At 40.0% G+C, this 19,440-nt stretch overlaps 2 protein-coding genes across 2 annotated transcripts; one reads left to right on the top strand and one right to left on the bottom strand.

Annotated features, from left to right (window-relative positions):
• Positions 1-965: 965 nt before the first annotated feature.
• Positions 966-2,713, bottom strand: DCP1 (decapping protein 1). The gene is made up of 2 exons (XM_065222297.1): positions 2,002-2,713; positions 966-1,938 (listed from the first exon to the last, which is right to left on the bottom strand). The coding sequence occupies exons 1-2, from the start codon at positions 2,444-2,446 to the stop codon at positions 968-970; spliced, it is 1,416 nt and encodes a 471-aa protein (XP_065078369.1). The 5' UTR covers positions 2,447-2,713; the 3' UTR covers positions 966-967.
• A 5,379-nt stretch (positions 2,714-8,092) lies between these two features.
• LOC135701501 (fatty-acid amide hydrolase 2) lies at positions 8,093-19,330 on the top strand. Its single transcript, XM_065222315.1, has 5 exons — positions 8,093-8,382; positions 8,567-9,132; positions 9,396-9,520; positions 18,183-18,364; positions 18,424-19,330. The coding sequence occupies exons 1-5, from the start codon at positions 8,347-8,349 to the stop codon at positions 19,141-19,143; spliced, it is 1,629 nt and encodes a 542-aa protein (XP_065078387.1). The 5' UTR covers positions 8,093-8,346; the 3' UTR covers positions 19,144-19,330.
• The last annotated feature ends 110 nt before the right edge of the window (positions 19,331-19,440 follow it).

Raw genomic sequence — 19,440 nt, forward strand, 5'->3', positions numbered from 1 at the left:
TTTCGGCCGTTCGGAACAAATTGGTTGGTGGTAGGATCAATATTATAATGATATTGAACCTACTACCAGTTGTTTTTTTTTTATATGCTGCTGGAGATCCAGATCCAAACTGCGGGATGCTCACTATGCCCCTCCTCCCCAACACTGCAGATTTTTTTAAATTATTTGTTTAAATTGATTTTTTTTTCTTCTAAGTAAATTTAATGCAATGTCAAGTAGAACTCATAGGTCCATGGTTCTTGTGTGCAATGAAAGGAGATTCTGCCATGTAGAAACAGTAAAACGAAGGTTAGGATAATCGTCTCCTCAAAATCCCCATTGATTGCTTGTAAATGGCCCTAATTGTCTCTGTCGGGTTAGTTAAAAGATTATACCAAACAGGATATAGCACCGTTTTGCTACATGTTGAGAAGCAAATAAAAAATATATTAGGGTTAGTGCACCATTTTTGGCCATACCTCAGAAAAACGATTGAATAACAATCTTCGTGCGTTTGTTTGTCTACGATGAATATGATTTGAATCTTTCACACAACTCAAGACCTAAAAAAAAACTTGAAATATCGGCTAAAATAGGTGCATTTCGCCTAGTAGATTTTGTCAAAAAGAAAACATTAAAATGATAAAGAAAAACTACATCTAATTAAATAAAACACAAACATTCCTTCCTGTACTTGCTTTACTTAGAGCAACGTGTATTCTATGTAATATGCTGTGGAGCGGGGGGAGGGGGTTGTTTGTTTGTGGTACGTAGTCAAATAACAGAACGAAACTATATATGTCTTAAAAAGAAAGATGAAATTAAACCGTAAAAAAAAGAATCAATCTTCAGTTCGTCATTCTCTGCTAAAAAAAAAACCTCTCGCGAAAAATATCTCCTGCCCAATCAAGTCTTTTTCTCCAGCCATACCTCACTTGTGTTCTTCGCTACGCGATTCCTACCGGTCGCATCCTTTTGCGCGCACATGTTATAATGCCATCATCTCCTGCATCGACTTGAGATAGGCTTCGTGCAACTTCCGAACAAAGTCCGGATCGTGCTTGATGAGATAACTAATGGCCTGGATGAGCTGCACCTGTGTTAACGGTTCAACCGCACCGACCATCGGAAAGAATCCCGGTGGCGGGTGATGGTTATTGTTGGCCTTCGAGAGCAAATCCGTTACCGAAGTGTTGCTACCACCGTTAGGGTGCTCGTGGTGCTTTTTGTTCGCCGCATTTGCGAACAAATCGGTTAGCCCTTTTACTGCGTTTGTAGAACTAGGGGCAAACATTGTCGGTAGCATTAAAGCCGGTTTGACGCCGCTGCTAGCATTGGGGGTTGTGTTCAAAATCGAACCGGAACAATTCAGCGGGTTGCTCATGGGATCCGATTTCTTCAAAAGTTCATGCAAAGGTTGTTGGTGTTGTTGCTGGTGCTGCTGTTGTTGATGACGGGACTCGATCTCACTTATTTCGATGGGTTTGGTTTTCGGAATCGGTTGATTGTTATTACGAACTGCCGCCAAGTTCGTGGAGCTGAGAAAGGTGGCCAATGGGGAGCTTCCCAGCTCTTGACCTGGTGCTGGACCTGCATTTATAGGAATACCCATCAGCTTCAAGCTATTCTCAAGCTCACTCACTTCCGGTGTGAGTTTACCGGTAATATTGGCCTCCTTCTGAGGTGTCGTGGCACGATGTTGTTTCTCTATCTGTTCGAGCGTGTGCACCGGATTTGACATCAACGTTTGAAACAGTGGTACTTCCGAGGCGGCCGGCTGTTTTGCTGCTGCAAAAAAGTTGACCACACTTTGTGGTGTGTCAGGAACAATGTTGATGGCGGCAGAAGGATTTCTGCTCGGAGCTTGCTCCTGTTGTGGAACTGAAGGCGGCTTCCCGGTGCTGTTGTTGAAATCTTCTTGAGCTTTGGTTAACATTGAGAAAATATCCACGTTGTTACCTAAGATAGGTTACATAGGTACATTAAATATTGTTCATTATTTATTATTCAGACAATTCCTACCTGCTCCATTACCGTTCGCTTGCGTTTTTCCCATCTCGGGTTTCTTTTTGCCGCCGGGATTGTTACAACCCTCGACGAGCTTGGCGATGATTTCCCGGATCCGATCACACTCGGAATTGTTGTAAAACCAGAATCCCCTTATGCGTGCCCGTTCGTTGCGGTACAACAAGAACGGTGGCTGGGACTGAAGTTCGATCTGACCGTTGATCGGTTCCACCAGAGAGTTTGTGTTGAGTCGATTGTTGATAAAAATACTGTGATAGGGCTCCGCGTTCCGTCTATAGATAAACAATGCCCCCTCGATGTCCGTCTTCTCCCACTCGTTTTCGCCGGTGTTGAAGGTGTAAAATGCAACGTGTGCCGATGAATTTATTATGTCTTTTGCATACGGATCTGAGCGTTGAATGGCAGCTAAGTTCATACGCAGTTCGGTCTGATCGGCCATCACTTTCCAATCGTCACCAGTACCGAAGCAAATTTTCTCGTTTCTTTATTTGTCCTCCGGAAAATGTTTTAGGAGGGTACTGGACGAGATCTTACATTTACGATAATTACAAATACGGTTAACACTTTACAACACCAAACTATTTGCTAGACGCTGCCCTTTTTTTCCGTTTTTCACTTGAAAATATAAAAGAACGTCTTTCGCACACGCAAAAACCCTGCAATCCGGACCGAAGAAAAGCGATGATGGCTTTACAACTTTTCCGCGATGATGACACATCTGTCAGTGACGGGGCGCTCAAAACGGTCAATGATTGTTTTAGAACAAAGATTAAGCTGACAGTGTTGGCAGTTCAAAAGGTTTTTTTTATTATCATTTTAGTACAACAGCCTATTAGGTTTTGCACCGTCGGGGTTAAGGGTCACCCACAATAGTCCGTCACCGTCACCGTCACCGTCAGCGTCAACTGACAGCTTGGTTTGAGCCAACGCTATTCAGTTTAGCAATCCACAAAGATGCGTTGCGCTCACTGCGCGCCAGTACTAAAACGCTGACGCTGTGCTAAATTTTGAAAATTTTCAAAATTGACGCTGCGTCATGTTGCTGTTTTGTCACATCAGCGTAATCAGAAGCGTATGTTGTGCCGTGTTGCTTTGAACACATCATGGAAAACATTGTTAGTAGGAATTTGCATTTGTAAGAAGGGTCCAATGCCCAAGCAAATGTCAGTGATTTTTATCAATAAAGTCGAGAATAAAATACAACAAGCGAAATAGCTTTGGAGACAATTTAATCTTTTGCAATGTTTTATATATCCTTCAACAATATTGTGTGAATACATGTTTGGCCAACACATTTCGGTTAACGTATGCAGATCGTGTCGCATTGTTGCCTCTCTGAAGGGCCGCAGAGTTAATACATCTCAGAGGATCAACTAATGTACGCCATTCACCAGGTTCACTGACGTTCCCATCACCATCCCTCCTGGCTCTGGACAGCCGTTGAAGCCGTTGGAACTTACCTCAACACCTGGATATGGCTGGAGCAAGTTATTCTCAAGAGGAAATGCAGCAAACCCTGCAATGAAATACGGCATCCCTTCATTTGAGCCTGGAAACTTGCTCGGTGCTTGCAAATCCAACTCGCCATTCACCAATCGCCTCCCAAATTCAGAATGTTCGGACTTTTTTTTTTTCAATATGAAATCTTCTACCAAAACAAATGATTAAAACGAGATTATGCTACTGTCAAAACGCAACGCGTGACGCATGATTGTGCGCAAGTGCTGCGTCAATGCGTCCGTCAGAATTTTTAGTACATGACGGATGCGTTGACGCTGACGGTGATGGTGACGGTGACGGACTATTGTGGGTGGCCCTTTAACCTCAATCTGATGACAGTTCAGTGGTACTGTTTACGTGGACTTAGTCGATTTTTTGTTGGGTGGATTTTCTCGATAGTTTGAGCTGCAGTGAGATGTAAACCACACTTCTGCAATGTCCACGAGCAACATCCTTTCAACGCGCTGTTCCTCGACAATTAATCATGTTTTGTTGTTTTTGACATCATCCACATCCAGAGGGCCAGTCACTTTCGAATGTATGGGAATGGTAGGAAACCATTTTAAAATGCATGAAAATTTTCAGTTTTTATTCATTATCGTCTTTATGGGCAGTTTAAGATGCCCAAAAATTGCACGAGTACATTACTATGGTGATAAGGTAAACACTCGTTTATTTGTTTTCTTCTGTGAAAGCATGTTTAGTCACAAATCGTGGATTTTCTGATATTCTCCATACTGCAAAAATGATTTTCCTACCACTGAAGGGGCGACATCTATCGGATCTTCTACTCAAATCATATAATTAATTTTCAAGTTGAAATTCGGAAATTTAAGAATATTTTTTTTTTTGAAAAAACGACTAAGTGCTTGTAAACAGTACCACTGAACTGTCAAAAAGGTTCAGCCTATTAACACTGAATTCATTTGTGACGTCACGCTGCAGAACCTAATTAGGTTTTGCACCGTCGGGGTTAACCTCAATCTGATGACAGTTTAGTGGTACTATTTACGTGGACTTAGCCGATTTTTTCTTGGGTGGATTTTCTCGATAATTTTTCAGACTGCAGTGAGATGTAAACCACACTTCTGCATTGTCCACGAGCAACATCCTTTCACCGCGCTGTTCCTCGACAATTTTCAAGTTAAAATTCGGAAATATTAGAATTTTTTTTTCGAAAAAACGACTAAGTGCTTGTAAACAGTACCACTGAACTGTCAAAAAGGTTCAGCCTATTAACACTGAGTTCATTTGTGACGTCACGCTGCAGAACCTAATTAGGTTCTGCAGCGTGACGTCACAAATGAACTCAGTGTTAATCGGCTGAACCTTTTTGACAGTTCAGTGGTACTTAGTAGGTACAAGCACTTAGTCGTTTTTTCGAAAAAAAAAATTCTAAAATTTCCGAATTTTAACTTGAAAATTGTCGAGGAACAGCGCATTGCAAGGATGTTGCTCGTGAACATTGCAGAAATGTGGTTTACATCTCACTGCAGTCTGAAAAATTATCGAGAAAATCCACCCAAGAAAAAATCGGCTAAGTCCACGTAAACAGTACCACTAAACTGTCATCAGATTGAGGTTAACCCCGACGGTGCAAAACCTAATTAGGTTCTGCAGCGTGACGTCACGAATGAACTCAGTGTTAATAGGCTGAACCTTTTTGGCAGTTCAGTGGTACTGTTTACAAGCACTTAGTCGTTTTTTCGAAATTAAATATTCTAAAATTACCGAACTTTAACTTGAAAATTGTCGAGGAACAGCGCGGTGAAAGGATGTTGCTCGTGGACAGTGCAGAAGTGTGGTTTACATCTCACTGCAGTCTGAAAAATTATCGAGAAAATCCACCCAAGAAAAAAACGACTAAGTCCACGTAAACAGTACCACTGAACTGTCATCAGATTGAGGTTAACCCCGACGGTGCAAAACCTAATAGACGAGTGCACGGGTGAAATTTTGTTCATCTACTGGCTTAACCAGTTTTGTGTACTAAAGTTTTTTTTTGTTTATTAATTTATTTGATAAGGCTCAACCGAATTAACTTTACAGAGCCGAGGATTCTTGGTCACTATACAATACATCTTAAAACTATAGTCAAAAGGTACAACACAATAAACACTTTATCTTTCGCTATCCAAAAAGCCTCCTCCATCAAAACTGGAGCCGCTTCCAGTAGTTTCATTGTGTGGCAAATTGTTGTACGCCAACGAGGGTCAGAGCGCGTCCATGCAGCAATGGACGCAAAACGTGGTCAGCACTCACACACTCATCACGAAACGGTTGCTTTCCAAAGTCGACGACGCATCGACCGAAAGAACTGCTGATGAAGAACAATGAGGAAGACCACACAATGGTTGCTGCCGAGAAAACAGACGATCGCGTAGCACACATCGAGAGTGGCCTGCTTTTGTCGACAGCCGAGTGAACACTGTGTGCTAAAGTTGATAGGCCCGTTTCAAATAATACGCGAATATTATTCATGTGTTCATTTTCAGTAAACAAGGTCCATCTGTTGTGTCACTTTTTGTCGATAGAATTGACGAGTGCATGGATGGATTTGAGTTCACTCACTCGACAAAAAGTGACACAACAGCGCCCTGTTTACTAAAAATGAACACATATGTGTTCATTATTAGTAAACAGGGCCCCGCTGTTGTGTCACTTTTTGTCGAGTGAGTGAACTAAAATCCATCCGTGCACTCGTCAATGGACGAGTACACCGATGAATTTGAGTTCACTCACTCGAGAAAAAGTGACACAAGCTGCGGGCAATGTTTACTAATCATGAACACTACATGTTCATTATTCATTATTCATGAACATTTAGTGTTCATGGTTAGTAAACATTGCCCGCAGCTTGTGTCACTTTTTCTCGAATGAGTGAACTCAAATCCATCGGTGCACTCGTCTATGTTTGTTTTGATTCGCTATGGAAGTTTGACAGATAAAATGAGGGGTTCATGGATTTTCCTATGTTTCAAGGGGTGCATCGATTAGCTTGGGACCGAAGATAGTACCAGAGCTGAGCCAAAAAGTTGAGCACGTTTCTTCGGGACCTTCTGGTCTTAGAGTTATCTCTATGGTGGTACCATAGAGGAAACTTTAAGACCAGAATGTTCCAGAATGCTCAAATCCATGATCCATGATGAGTATCTAACTTTAGATTGGCCCCGCTTTTAGAAAAGGAGCACCAATCATTTTGGCTTGTCCAAATGACCGAAGCAACAATCATGTACTTATCATTTCAAACTTTGTTTACACTTGTTACTTAATGTTAGGACCTTTTGAAAAGTGACACGAGATATGCATTTTTTAAATAGATATGACGTTTATATCGAGGTTTATATAAGGTCCGGGCCAACAGGCAGCTTGCTGGTGTTATAAGCAAAAAGATTGTAAACATTGCTGACCACTCAAGACTGGATCAACAATAGAAAAGGGCCCATCAGCATTTGTAAACAAACCGTTCTAAAGCCCTTTCCTCACAAAACGAAGGCCGCCCACACAAACCAACACTATCATCGCATAGGGAAAAGTTTCCCCTTAGTGAAGACTTCACTCCCCTAATAAAAAATGTATGGTTAATTTGCTTAACGACGTGTTCTGAGTATCATCCAAACCATTTGTTAAATAGTTCGATGATTTGGGTTATCGTTCGTTTATGGTTATTTTTTATTAGGGTCTACCATAACATTCCATATTGCGAACAGTGAGATTTACGTCACTGCCAACAGCTGTTTCGTGTAAAAAGAATGCAATGAAATATGAACACCATTAAACATTTGTACATTTCACTAACACCAATCAGCCTGTTGGCCCGGACCTTATAATATAAAAGACATTGGCTGGATAAGACCGATGTGTGGTATAAGAGGTGAGGAGAAAGGAAACTAGTGGACTCTTTCGTTCTCGCGTCTTCTTATGCAGCAACAGACGTGACGTCACGTCTGCTGTTGCATAAGAACACCGTCAGAATGAAAGAGTCCACTAGTTTCCTTTCTCCTCACCTCTTATACCGCACATCGTGATAAGACTATTCGCGCCAATGAGCTGGATTACCGAGGTGAAGCAGTCGGTTAAGTTGTGTGAGTAAAACCCCTGTACGATACATGCAATTAGTGACGTCACTAATTGCGTTTACGTTGATTTTTTGGATAACTAATACAACCATATTTCACGATGTGCTTCAGCTCTCTCTGTACTCATTGTATTCGCGCTACGAATCTTTTTTAGCTCTTTACTCCTATGGGGAAATTACGTAAGCAAACGTCACTGAATGCGTGAAACATAGCGGCTTTTTTCTTATTCGGTCACTCCGCCGAAAAATCCACTAACCAAGTGTCAATCTTTGCGTGAACATGCCATGTTACGTAGTCGCGAATTGACGACTGCCGGGAGACTATCTTTACTCCAACGATGTTTCTCGTTTACGTGTGTGTGAAAAAAAGCAAAAAATCTTCCTTCCTTCACTTTCTCACGTAAAACCGCAAACAAAAACAACACGCTCGTTCATGCCAATTTTTATGTTTATAATTTATAAATTAGTGTCCGAAATATGAATGAACGTGCATGAAAGCAAAACAGTTTCAGATGTAAGAGTGTCGGAGACAGCAGCAGCGAGTGGTAAGCTGCCTACCGTATAAGCAGTTGATTACAAAGAGAAAGCCACGACAGATCACTGCGATAGGATCGGAATGGTCCATCGTTTCGTGAACGAACTTTCCAGGTGTTGCCGACCTAGTCTTCTAGTCGTCTAGTAAGTGTAGTGTTGTCAGAACGAAGTTAAGAGTGCGTAGTACTAGTAATAACTATCAGTCGAATAGAAGTGCAGGTACAACAATGTCCACCAGCGGCAATAGGCGTGAAAGCCGGAATGTGAGTATACTACGTTTTGTCTTCTGTTATCCATGATGACGACGCAACATATTTAGACTCAGCCAGTAGTAGAAATTCGAAGCTACTTGTAAATTATACCTAGCGGTTCACTCGAAGAACTCGCATTGTGGACGTATCGAATTGCATTATTCATGAAGATCGAACGTTATTCTCTTGTTTGCAGAAACGGAACAAATCCACCCAAATAATGAAGGACATAGCGTATAGTTTACTTTTCAACTTCTTCATGATTATACATATGCTAGTTGATAGACTAGTCGAAATGGTCCTAAAATGGTACTGGGGACCGAGTCGCATGCGGTGTCCACCGCTACAGCGAAAGAGCATCATTGTGACCTACAGTGTCCAAGAGTTGGCAAAAATGATTCGAACCAAGGAAGTCACCTGCTTCGAAGTGATCAGTGCCTTTATCGATCGTCTGAATGAAGTCAATCCAGTTGTGAACGCAGTAATCGATGGGCCTTTCATTGAGGCACTGGAAGAAGCGAAAGCTATCGATGATCGCATTCAGCGAGGTCTCATTTCGGAAAACGAATTTGCCGAAAAGCCCTTCCTAGGAGTTCCTTTCACGACAAAGGACAGCACTGCGGTTAAGGATAAATTGCACACACTTGGCATTAAAGCACGGCGCCATGTGAAGGCCAAGGAAGATGCCGAGTGCGTAAAACTAATGAAGGAAGCGGGTGCTATCATTATCGCTACCACTAGCATTCCGGAAATCAACCGATGGTAAGGGCGATTACGTTCGTGCATCACTAGCGTGCGCAGCACGCATTCGGGAGGGGCGGTGAAAGGGATGGCAAACTCTTTCTACTCTTAGACTCGTGTGTTTCAATTTATGGCGTAGCACACGCCCGAAAACAGGTATCAAATGTACAAAATAACTAACGGGATCAGAATGACAGTTGTTTGCCACCCCTGCTGTGCACGCTAGTGGCATCTAATGAGTAAATCGATTTAGGATTTTGTTTTCCCTATCGCTGCTGTTGTAGGCAAGAGACGAGAAATAATCTGATCGGTCAGACCAACAACCCATACGACAGCCGGCGCACGGTAGGCGGATCAAGCGGTGGAGAAGGAGCTCTGGTTGCAGCCTGTGGCAGCGCTTTTGGACTAGGTCTAAAATTGTTTTCCCTTGCCAACTAAGTATACAGTCTGTCTATTTTCTCTTCGGTACTTTGCAACTAGCATGCTTAGCTTCAGCACAAGAGATTTTTCTCGAATCTAGTCGTTTGAAACCTGTTCTTTTTCCGTTGGTCTGTAACATCTTTCCTATACTAGGGTATTTTCGTTCGGTTACGGGTTCTTGTCACTATTTTTAATTTAATTTTTACAACATTCAGATTTAGTGTAACATTTTACAACACCACATACTAGCCTTCTATCCAATATTCTCCTGATTTGTCGACATGCATTTTATTATGATTATTATTTTGTTTTGTAAACAACTGTTTGCGAAAGTAAAATCCGGTTCAGTAAGTATTAAAATGGGGTTTAATTTTTAATAACTTAGCATGTCAGTTCCATATAGATTTCCACCGATTTTTGAGAAAATGACACTGCACTATCAATTGGCACCTACTTTCATATTGTGTGATAAAATCAAGGATTTTGTATTTGAAAACATGAAAAATGCATCATCAGATCAAGCTACAGTTATGATTTTTTAGTTATCATATGTTTACTGATATAACTGATCATGTAAGGTACATTACAACTGATTATAACTGGAATAGAATGATTTATAAATTTACTAGAATTTTTACAACTTTTTACATGGGAAATGCACTTCATAATTTAAACTGTCATTCCACTCCGAACGCCATTAAATCGAATGCCATTATCCAAAAAAGGAGAATAATGCTGAATGCAATGGTAATCCATCATGTCAACAGCCATTACTATGAAGTATCGTAAAACGTGGTAAAACTGTTCATATTTTCAAGAAGGAATAATTTGCTATGAAAATTTATTTTCTAATATAACAATCCCACAAATTGACTCGGATTTCTCGTGCATGCGGGTGAAGACCCAATTCACATATTCATCGGACGCTATCCCATGCCAACTCATACTGCGAGCGAGGCTAAGTAGCACTTTCCCGGTGGCTTTTTTCCGGATGTCAATCGGTTATCCAGCTTTCCATGCTCGGTAATGGCGACCTGCTTGTATGAATAAATGTATCCTTCAAAGTCACTATGTTTTTTAACGGAACGCACGTGATTTGCTCATACACAGGTTATCTTCCATTTAATTCCAGTTAATTAATTTTGGTATCCATGACAGATACGTATTTCGACTACAATGTGCAGTCTTCATCAGTGTCATTCCCACTAAAGAACTTATCAAAATCTAACCCCCTTAAGTACTCATCCCCTAGGTAAAAAAGTCAAGATCATAGGTATAAAAATGAAACTACAATGTGTTGAATCGGAACCTACCTAACTAATAAAAACCAAAGATTTAAGTAAGCTAAAGGAGAAAAATCTATACAACTCTCTAATAAGGAAAATCGACATCTGTCATTTAGTGCTCTTGAAGTTTTCGTGCTCAAAATTTCAGTTTTGTGTTCATAATTGGAAGTTATTTTTTTTTTCAAATGCCCAAAAAAGACCAAATTTCGATCAGTATCCGAAATTTGATTATTGAACATCACAAAACTGGTAAAAACTACCGTGATATTGCCGATATTGTCCAGCTTCAAAAGAAACGGTCGCTAGAATTGTGCAGATATACAAAAAGCGTGGTTCTATCTCACCAGCTAAGCGATTGGGGTGTCCTTCAAAAACAACTGACCTAATTGACAGAGCTATCGTGTAGAAGGGGGAGCTGGGGACCTGGGACTATCAGCTCCGAAAATTGCGAAACAGATTGAAAGCGAGTTTTCCATTCAAATGACATCACAATCCGTACGAAATCGTCTTCATAAGAAAAGTCCTAATAGCAAAGTAGCTCTTAAGAAGCCATGGTTGTCCGCAAAAAAATTAGAAATGGAAGAAAAGATTGAAGTGGGCCCAGGACCGCATTTCATGGACCAGTGATGACTGGAATAAGGTGATCTGGTCAGACGACACGAAAGTAATGCTATTTGGGTCACCATTGATACCATCAGACCATACCATCAGATACCATAGAATTTTGGTCCATGAAATGGGGTCCTGGGCCCACTTCAATCTTTTCTTCCATTTCTAATTTTTTTGCGGACAACCATGGCTTCTTAAGAGCTACTTTGCTCTTAGGACTTTTCTTATGAAGACGATTTCGTACGGATTGTGATGTCATTTGAATGGAAAACTCGCTTTCAATCTGTTTCGCAATTTTCGGAGCTGGTAGTCCCCGGTCCAGCTCTCCCTTCTTCACGATAGCTCTGTCAATTAGGTCAGTTGTCTTTGAAGGACGCCCCAATCGCTTAGCTGGTGAGATAGAACCACGCTTTTTGTACATCTGCACAATTCTAGCAAGCGTATCTTTGTGGAACTGGACAATATCGGCAATATCACGGTAGCTTTTGCCAGTTTTGTGATGTTCAATAATCAAATTTCGGATACTGATCGAAATTTGGTCTTTTTTGGGCATTTTGAAAAAAATAACTTCCAATTATGAACACACAACTGAAATTTTGAGCACGAAAACTTCAAGAGCACTAAATGACAGATAGACACAATGTTTACATTGGATGAAGTTGCAGAATACACATTAAAACTTTGTAAAACACACTTAAATCATAGTATCCGTTTGGGGGTGGATAAACTTTTTTTGCGTAATTTTTTACCATTTTTCATAATTTATCACATGAACTCTCACGAAAAGATATAAACGCCGTTTTTTCAATGGCAATGTGATAAATAAACATAAATTGATAAATCATGGAGATCACAAAATTAAACTGATTTTCACCAGAAAAACAAAAAAAAAATTGTAAATTGGTAGGGGGGTGATAAACTTTTTTTTGCATACTGTAGTTTCGTCTCGTGATAGTGAGAGGACCTGTTTTCCTATCTTCACATGACGGCCGTGATATTTACCAGCTCTGACTCGGAGTAAGAAAATTGAACACTCCTTAGTCTGTACTAACAGAAATATTGAGATTGAGAAGAAAAAAAAAATCCATCTTCGAGATTTGTTAAGAGCATTAGACTATGCTTTTTATAAAAATTTGTTATTTATAAAAACTTCAAGATATTAGATTTAGAAGAAAAAGAATTGGGTTGTTAAGAGCTATTGAGATAAATACATATAATCATCTATTTTGGTGAACTGGAACAATTTTAAATAAATGCGACTACATTAGCAAAAATCACCATCTTAGCGCCCCTCGGTGGAACCATAGAGGTAACTCTAAGACTAGAAGGTCCCTAAATAACGTGCTCAACTTTTTGGCTCAGCTCTGGTACTCTCTTCGGTCCCAAGCTAATCGATTCACCCCTCGAAACATAGGAAAAACCAATAACCCCTCATTTTATCTGTCAAACTTTCATAGCGAATCAAAAAAAAAACATTGCGTAGTACTAGAATTTCGACTAGAATGGGATACGTTAATCGTTTGCTTGGGACCAATAGGCTAGTCAAGTAGTGAGCCAATTTAAAATCGTTAGTTTCGTATTGATTGTTGGTGGAACTGTGTATGGTAGCCAGCCATAAACTAATAGCACAAACGAAGTGACAGACGGAGCGGCTCGAAAACTTTGGTGACTAACCTGCTATTACAATTTTTCAGTGTACCACATGGCAACACCACTACTACTGGATTGTACCACATGGCAACACTACTACTGAATTGTACTGGCATTTTCACCAAATGTATTAGAATGTTTTTGTTCTATCTCTTTCACTCTACTCAAAACTGAAATGCATAAAAAAATGACAAAATGATACACTCTTTGCACACTGTCAAAGAATCATTGTACACAAAATCAACTTTGTTCAAATCAAAACGAAAAAACTAACCCATCTGGTGGATGATGGCACAAGCTTCCAAGAAAATTCTATTACAGTGAACCACATTATTTTAATTGATTTCTTCGCCAGTTAGTCGTCTGTCACTTCGTTTGTGCTAATAGATTTAGTGTCAAAAATAAAAAAAAAGCTTAATTTAAAAATTGATATGAACCTCTATGGGATTGAAAAAAATATGGTTGTGATCAGAAATCGAAGCTCTTTCAGATGATGTATAATAACTGGTATGTTTTTCGAAATTAAACAACCCAATTAGATTTTTTTTAATATTGGCTTCAAAACAAAACTCAAAATGTAGAATTTTGGATCCCAGAAAAAAAAAATCATTATTTTGGTTCTGGAAAGTTTTTAAGGCTTTGCACCTTGAAAAAATGTTCAGTGCCCAAGCAATTAAAAAAAAATCTAGATAATTCTGAGGAGAACAGTTATGGAATTTCTAAAGATAATTTTAATGGAATTAAAGTGTAAGTTCATCAATAATTACATCAAAATTCTGATAGCATCCTATGGGAGTTCTGAACATGAGATAATATGCCCATAAAAGCATAACAGTCACATCGATGCTTGATTTCCTATTCAAATTGAACTGTTAAGCGTTTATAGATAGCAATGCCCTAATACCCCGGACAGACTATGGCTAATATAGGCTGGCTTGCAATGAGCACTCATATATAGGATTTGCAGTGAAAACTAGATGTATGAGTGCTCATTGTAAGACAGCCCGAAAAAAAATAACAACAAAAATACATTAAAAAACAATGTAACAATAAGACGAAAATTATTGTCTTAACAATGATTTATATTGTTACGTCGACAATAAATTTACCTTGATTTATGTTGTACAAAACAGTAAATTTCATGGTAAATGGAAAATTTACAATAAAAAAGGGGGGTTGTTAAGTATCTTAACAATGAAATTTTCGTGATTTTCCCATATATTTTTTTTTCAATAACATTATATATTATTGTTATTTTACTGTTGGTTGGCGAATTTATTGATTAAAAAAAATAACAGTGTACTTTAGAGTGTATGTGTTGGCTTGACAGATCTACTTTATCGACTTTAAAAATAAATCGAAAAAATAAAACATTGCCCCGGGAAGGGAAGGGGGTGGTATGTCTGTTACGGGTGGTCCTTTTTTTTACTGGTTATGGATCGAGATTCGATCCGGAACTTGTGAGAAACACAGGCCAACTCCCCTGCGCTCGATATCCCTAGGTCACGTCTCTTTGGTGGTTGAGCGTCGTTGATAAGTTAATGCATTCGACTGGAGAGAATCGCCCATGAAATATGCCTCCACCTGAGAGTTCCTTCTTGACATCTTCAAGTGGTGGAATTTTTTATTATTATTGTACGATTGTTGACTGCACGGAAAAGGTTTAATGGAGATTAAGCTTTAGAGAGGGTCTAGGATAAGATATGAGCGGACGCGGACTGCCTAGTTTTGAGCCAAACGAACTATCAAAGCCAGAGCCATACGAGCAGCGCCTATCTTAATTACATTGGCAGTGTTGCTGACCCTCTCATAGTCTGCATGCTTCAATCAGATTTATTTTTATTGTTCGTGAAGTAACCCATAGTGAAAATACACCAATATTTAATGTAACAACAATTTTTATTGTAATAGAGTTGTTCATTATTGTTCATGATCGAATCATGTTAACAATAACATAAATGAAAAATACGATAAAAATCATTGTAACAACATTTTATTATGTACATTCATTGTACAGCTAGGCAGCAGTTTTGCCGTTTTCGGAAGAGTACAACATTATAACAATCATTTTTATTGTCGACAATAAATATTAATGTTAGAGCATTGTTTCCACTGAAAATTTCACTGTAATTTTTTTTTTCGGGAGCCTATATGACATGATATAAGCCATAGGCTGTACCGAGGTCTGTACGGGGTATAAGGAATTCTGAGATGAATTCCAATGAATTTCTGGGGAGAAGCCAAGGGGATGGTCACTCGGCACACCTGGGCACTCTCATTGGTACTCATGGTTAGAAATGTGCATAATATTTAAAGTTATTGGCAACACTGTTCTATATCTGCTGTGCATGTGTCAAAACTTTAATCATTGTTGTTGACACAATCCAATTTTTGGTCTGCAACTGCGAATTTCCGGCCAAGTTTCGCCATGGATTCTTTACCAGCGCACATCCTAATGCCTGTCCAAAGCAGTATATCATTCGTATCGGTATTATCCTTTCGGTTTTCAATAAACAATCCACGGAGGGGGAGAGGAGGTGCTTTATTGTTGTTCATAAATTAAATTAAAAACAAGAAACTTGTATGTTCCGTTCATTCCGAAAGAAAGGAAAAGAAACGGATGGAATGGTGCCCTCCACTACTACTCCGGTTTGTGTTTCGGTTTGACCAACCTGAAATCATATCTAGAGTAACATTTGAAATAGGCCTATGTCCAAAACGTAAACAAACCAGAAAATGAATTTTAAATTTTGACCGTCATTATTCAATTCATATTTAAGAAAATTGAAGTATTTTAGGCATTTATATTGTTCACAATAACAATAGTAACTGTATCTCAGTATACAACATCCAAAATATGCGAAAAGCTTTCAAAATTATATGAAAATCGATAACAATATAATTTCTTAAATTAATAAGCCTTTTTTGTGAATCTTTCAATGGATAGGCCCTTTTTGTTAAGCCGTTGTGCTTGTCATCAGAAATGGTAGGCCCTTTGCTAAGCCTTTTCGCAACGTCAAATAAATTCAAAACAAATCATCGGCCCTGCCTCAAGCAGTAGGGCCTAGCTCTGGTTTGAAATTTTTCAATCATCGGCCCTTCTACGCCACTAGGCTTATCAATTAAATGAAATAAATGAATGGTTGGCCGTTTTAGCGTGCGGGCCTATTGATGAATCGAAAAATTTCGTTGATCGGCCGTTTCGAAAATCGAGTTAGTTTTAATGATTTTTCTCGATTATGCGGAACTTTCCTACACGATTAGTAGCTATCAAGCAGTGCTAAAGAATGGTATCAAAACCCGATTTGTTTACGTTTTGGACATAGGCCCATTTCAAATGTTACTCTAGATATAGACTTGTTTTAGCTTTTATTTTGCTGTGGCTGCCGGATGGTGACTTTCGATGGCTATTGCTCCATCGAGGACATGACCGTTCCGGTGGTACTGATACTGACAGTCGCTGAAGATGCCAGTGGCGACGACATGGTGGTGAGACCGCATCGGGAATCGCATTTTGCAGAACTTTGTTAATGCATACACCTGCTCACTCTCGTGCTCCCCGCTCAAGCAGCTAGCCTTGCAGCAGGAATATTTTCGTCGCATTCTGAAATTAACTGCTTCGTCCCGTTTCTTGTCGTCCAGTTGGTACATGACCCGTCCAGCGATTGTAGATTTCGAATACCACCAGATGCGCTTGGATGTTGTCTTTGCCGTGCTCGTTGTCCAGCGGGCGAGGGAGCTCGATCACGTTCTTGAGGAGATCCTCCTGTCGGGCCAGTTTGACCGGTGTCAGCTTGTCCACCTGGAGTGCCTCTGGAACATCGTCTTGGTGAGTATGGTTAGGATCTGGGATAGGATTTCATTCTCGATTCTACCATAGAGGTAACTCTAAGACCAAAAGGTCTCGAAGAAACGTGCTCAACTTTTTGGCTCAGCTCTGGTACTATCTTCGGTCCCAAGCTAATCGATTCACCCCTCGAAACATAGGAAAATCCACTAACCCCTCATTTTATCTGTCAAACTTTCATAGCGAATCAAAACAAACATAGTGTAGTACTAGAATTTTGACTAGAATGGGGCACGTTAATCGTTTGCTTGGGACCAATAGGCTAGTCAAGTAGTGAGCCAATTTAAAATCGTTAGTTTCGTATTGATTGTTGGTATTAGTGAGCAGTTTCACTAATACATGCGTTCTACTGGTTGAAAATAAAAAAACAAACCACTGTCAGGTCGAACACTTTGACAGTTTATTTCGTGGTTGAAAGTAATAAACAAATCGTTTTTACATTGTTAGAACAGCACGGTTGGTTTAGTGAGATCTTGCGGCAAGAAGTCTATTATACAACAAACAAATTCAGTCTGATGACTGACACTCTCGGCACTGCCGTCACAGCTGCGGCACACATGAGGCACACTGAGAAAAATGTTGGCGCAAAATACGTGTGTAGAGTGACCACCCCTTGGGAGAAGCATAAAGTTATGAGTTGGTAATTCTTAGAATAATTTCATGGGAGTTATGAAAAGGACATCAAGGAGAACTCCTAGATGATTCTGAGTAGAATCATAGAGGTAACTCTAAGACCACTGGGTCCCGAAGAAAATCATTATTATTATTGGCTCACTCAGTACCAGAACAACGGTCCCAAGCAGTCCCAAGCTATTTCACTCACCCCTGCATGTTCTGCATGAATCCACACACCCCTGATGTTATCTGTCAAACTTTCATAGCGAATCAAAACAAACATAGTGTAGTAATAGAATTTCAACTAGAATAGGGTACGTTAATCATTTGCTTGGGACCAATAGGCTACTAAAGTGGTGAGCCAATTTAAAATCGTTAGTTTCGTATTGATTGTTGGTAGAATCTAATGGAGATCGTGTGGAACATTTTGGCGAGAATTCTGAGATAACTATTAACACAATTTAAAGGGTTTTCTGCGTATAATTTCAACGATGATTCATGAGGAGAGCTTTAGGAGAGCGTTAAATTGTGGTGATTGTAAGATTTTAATGTTTATGGTTTTATTAAACTTATTTTTTTATTTTAGATTATAGATTTTTGGCTGCATTTTTAAATCACTCTCTCCCATTATTCTTCCCCATTAGGAACCGACATCGGTGGATCTATCCGTATGCCGGCATTCTACTGCGGAATCTACGGTCATAAACCTACTTCAAACATTGTCAATACCCGCGGCTGTTCGCTGCGTACCGGCAGAGAAACTTCCACTATGGTCGTAGCGGGACCGATGACGCGTTATGCTTCGGACATGCGACCGATTATGAAGGTAAGAGAGCTTTAACCAACATCGAAACGTGTGCTGACTCACCTTTTTTTTTCTTGCAGACCCTCGTCGGACCGAAGACTGCACAAGCTCTCAAGCTTGACGAAAAGACTGATTTGAAGAAATTACGTTACTTTTACATGTCCAGCTCGGGCGATATCAAGTGTAGCTCGGTGCATCCGCAGTTGCAGAGAGCAATGAACCGCATAGTGGAACACTTTCAGAACATCGCTCCTGGTGGTGTGGAGAAGGTGACGCTGAGTGGTACGGAGAAAACCAGCAACATGTGGCGTTACTGGATGACCCAAGAGCCAGCTAACTTTAGCAACTTGCTGGGAAATGGCAAGCAACTTTCACCTTTAGTCGAGTTGGCGAAGAAACTCACTGGCAACAGCGAGTACACATTGGCTTCCGTTTACTCACTGATCGACAGCATTCTGCCTCAGGAAAATGCTGATAAAATCAAAGAGATTACCCGTCGGTGCGATCAGGAACTTACGGAACTGCTTGGAGATGATGGTATACTGTTTTACCATAGCACGACCCACGCCGCTCCGTACCATTACTCTGCCTTCGTGAATGTGTACAACTTTGGCTACTGGTGCTTGTTCAACGTATTGCACGTACCGGCCACTCAGATCCCCCTGGGGTTGGACCCTGATGGCTTACCATTGGGCATTCAGATTGTCGCCAGTCGCAATCGTGATCGGCACTGCCTGTCAGTTGCCGAAGAGATTGAACGTACATTCAACGGACATATTCCACCGTTCATCATAGATTAAGCTTATGAGAGAAGTTTGAATATTTGGTATAGCTAATCCGTTTTGTTTTGAGGATCTTTTATTTTGGTAGTCCGTAAGGTGCTACTCGGGTTATCAGGTATTACTTTTTCTACGGTAATTTATGTTGAGGCTTGCTCAAGTGAGATCGATTGACTTTCATGTTTTAATGATGTAATGAAATAATAAACATTTGACTGTCTATTTTTTTGAATGATGATGTAGAAAGAAACCAATATCAAACTGTTGTCAACTGGGTCCCAATTTCCAAGGATTTCTTTTGTGTTCCACGAGACAAGA

This window comes from Ochlerotatus camptorhynchus, unplaced genomic scaffold, assembly GCF_037179485.1.
Source record: "Ochlerotatus camptorhynchus isolate MF236.1 unplaced genomic scaffold, CSIRO-AGI_Acam_v1.1 ptg000165l, whole genome shotgun sequence".
NCBI classification, from domain to species: Eukaryota; Metazoa; Arthropoda; class Insecta; order Diptera; family Culicidae; genus Ochlerotatus; species Ochlerotatus camptorhynchus.